The sequence below is a fragment of the Elaeis guineensis genome, chromosome 9, assembly GCF_000442705.2.
Source record: "Elaeis guineensis isolate ETL-2024a chromosome 9, EG11, whole genome shotgun sequence".
NCBI lineage: Eukaryota > Viridiplantae > Streptophyta > Magnoliopsida > Arecales > Arecaceae > Elaeis > Elaeis guineensis.
In genome coordinates, this window is record NC_026001.2 from 73,630,231 (window position 1) to 73,633,536 (window position 3,306).

The following is a 3,306-nucleotide window of genomic DNA, read 5'->3' on the forward strand; positions in this document are numbered from 1 at the left end:
AGTGGAGTACGGTGGCTCTCCGCTTCCCCACAATGGTTGTAATCCACACTCCTTTCCGCACTATCGCGTGTAGGTCCACTCTCCACCAAACTCAAACGCTACTGCCTCACCACCATCATACTACATTAGTTGGGCCTCCCATACTCTATAAAGACATCCTAGTGGCGGATAAGTCTGAATAGTCTCCACCACCGAAGGACGAAGAGAAGGTAAAAGAGACGAAGATGAAGCCAAAGCTTACCCTTCTTTGGCTCCTCTCCGTGGCCGTTCTCTTCAGTTTTTTCGAGCTTCCGGTCATCCACGGTGCCGGGTTTAGAGTCGACTCGGCGACGTGCAACGCGTCGATAGGGGAATGCCGAGCGGAGGACGAGTTCTTGCTTGACTCGGAGACGAACCGACGGATTTTACAGCAAGGCCGCGGGATCGGGTACGGATCGCTGGATCCGGACCGACAGGTCTGCAACGCGGGCCGGGGCCAGCCCTACCGCAATTGCTTGCCGCCCCCGTCTAACGCTCCCCACCGGGGGTGCGAGAAAATTTACGGCTGCCGTGGTGGCGGTTGATTTATGTGCCTTCAGCATTTCTATTACTAGTTGTCGTTTTATCTATTCCTCCAGCTCTCTGCTACTCTTTATTACAATTTTTGAGTTTTGTTCTCAGTTACTCCCATTTAGGCCAATATAATCATGTAATTAACAATGTAATTGGAACATGGAAGTAGATGGATCTTGTGATCCCTTCATACTTGAGAATAGAAGAGCATTACTGGCCTGTAACGCTTAGGACCACTGCTGGATTAGCCCACGGTTCAACCGGGGCCCTCCACCTCCAAGCTTCTTTCTAAATTATGCCCGAAATCCCACACTTAACTCGGTCACACGACACGGCAGCATATTGTCCTAGGACAAAACCTTAGAGGACATACAATGGCTGATAATTTGAACTAAAACACTCGATAATTGGAAATAAGAAATTAATATTGGCAAGATATTTCATTATTCAGGATAATCAAAGTTGTCCGATATATAGGGTTTAGATACATCTATTATCAGATATAGAAGTCTAACTAATAATCTCTCACAAAAAATCTCAAATCAACCCTGGAAACTAGGTATTATGTAACGATGAAAAAGATATGAAATAATAATGGAAGCTAATAACACAGTTAGATATTCCCACACATGGACATCAGCATGAATAAGGTATAGCTTTTAGTATGTGTTGCTTCTAGCTCCCGCACCTGAGATCGGACGAACAAGGTGATGATGTATGCTGGTGACATCGCCTGAGCTTTAGCTTCGAACCTGCAAAAAAATTTTGTTAGAGAGTTTTCTAGCGAGGACCCTCCGACACTCAAGTCAGGAGATAGAGAACAACGAAAGCGAGAGAAGAGTTGAGAACTTATTTTAGGAGTCTCCGCACTCCTCTATTTATAGAGGGAGAGTTGGAGTCGTGCACGCCTTGGAGACTTGACCGATCTTCGATTTTTGCATGCAGATTAGGCTGGCGGAGAGTTTCTTCTTTTTGGAACATGATTCGATTGCAAAGAAGTTCTTCCTTATCTGAACTTTCTTAAATTGTAGGAGGAGCTGATTTTGTCAATGGAGATTTTTTAATTGTAGCTCGGCCATGGCTGACCTATAATAGCTCGTTGGAAACCGAGGAGAATACCTCGGCTTCAACCGAGGATTTGGCTATCGCTCGTTGCCCTTATTTAACATTGCATATCTGGCTCCACTATGTTGGCTGTAGAGATCTGCCGAGTTTGATTGGATCCGATCTATTTATGTTCGATAGGTGCTGAAGATGAATCCAGCCGAGATCAAGGTGGAGACCCACAATAGTATGCATAAAACTGCCAAGAAAATAATAAGATTCACGTATCAATCATTTGATAGTTGGATAATTAATTATTTAACATATCTTATTGTTGGGTATAAAATATCCCTCGGCCGAAGTTTGTAAAAGACCGACCCTTCCAGGACTTTTCCGGCTTTCGACCTTGTGTGGCATCTCTCTGAACCCCCTCGACCATCCGAGCTTTCGAACTTCTCCGACAATAAGCTTCTCCATCCATCTACCGGACCGCTCCAAAGGCTCTCTAGGCCTCGCTATCAGCCGACCTTCTACTGTGATCAACTATTCTCCAAACTTCTTCCGAACTTCATCAATATCCGAGCTTCTTCGACAACGAAATTTCTACAGTAATCAGACTCCATCCAAGTTTCTACGGTGGTCGACCACTTTCAGAATTCCAACCGAGCTCCTGCGAGAGCCGAACTCCTACTACGAGCGGTCTACTCCAAACTTCTACTACGAGCGGTCCACTCCAAACTTCTACTACGAGTGGTCCACTCCGAACGTCTACTATGAGTGGTCCACTCCGAACTTCTACTACGAGCGGTCCACTCCAAACTTCTACTACGAGTGGTCTACTCCGAACTCCTACTACGAGCGGTCTACTCCGAACTCCTACAGCGGGCGGCCTACTCCAGATATCTACTGTAAGCAAATTCCATTCGGACCTCTATTGTAAATACATTTTTCAAACTTCTGTTACAGGTAGACTTCAGCCGAGCTTCTTCATGGCCGAATCCCAGACGAGCTTCTACAATGGGACAGGACCCACCGGCCAGGTCGCTACTCCGAGCTCCCATGATAACCGACCTTCGATCGAGCTTCTACAATAAGCGGTCTCCTTTCAGCCTTCTACAAGAACCAGACCTCGACCGAACTTCCATAGCAGATGGATATCGGACGAGCTTCTACGACGGACGGACTCCGCAAGCTGGATTTCTACAACGACCGATCGCCTCCGATGTCTGTCGAACCTCCCCAACGCCATCCGAAGTCCATCGCCGGTCGATCCTCCGCCAGATCCTTCATGAAATCGGACTTCTCCGACGGATCATCTTCAAATTAGCTTCCACATCAGGTGAATCCCAGACGGACTTCTCTAGCAATCGGACTCCTACCGAACTTCACCGATGGAAAGTCTCCATCCGAGTTTCTACAGCAGATGACTCCCGCATGTGACATCAGCACCTAAGGTATCCGACAACAGTAGACTCATCAGCAGCCTCGAAAATATCCGAGCTTCTCCTAGATCGACGGGATGAAGAGTCATTCCACTCCATCAGGTGCCTCGACCGAGCTCCGACCGACAGATCCGAACTCCCTGACAAGTCACAACAATGGCCACTACCCTACTCCACTCTCTGCAACGGATTTCGCGTGGCTCCACCACTCTCTGGCAAGTCACGACAACGGACACCACTCCACTCTTCGGGCTCCACTACTTTCTGG

The 3,306-nt window shown here is 47.5% G+C and overlaps 1 protein-coding gene across 1 annotated transcript; it reads left to right on the top strand.

The window, feature by feature from the left end:
- Nucleotides 1-224: 224 nt before the first annotated feature.
- LOC140851494 (rapid alkalinization factor-like) lies at nucleotides 225-563 on the top strand. Its single transcript, XM_073243028.1, has one exon. The coding sequence runs from the start codon at nucleotides 225-227 to the stop codon at nucleotides 561-563; it is 339 nt and encodes a 112-aa protein (XP_073099129.1).
- The last annotated feature ends 2,743 nt before the right edge of the window (nucleotides 564-3,306 follow it).

Excerpts from the sequence above, each read along its gene's own strand:
- LOC140851494 (XM_073243028.1), top strand. The coding sequence starts at position 225 with ATGAAGCCAAAGCTTACCCTTCTTTGGCTCCTCTCCGTGGCCGTTCTC.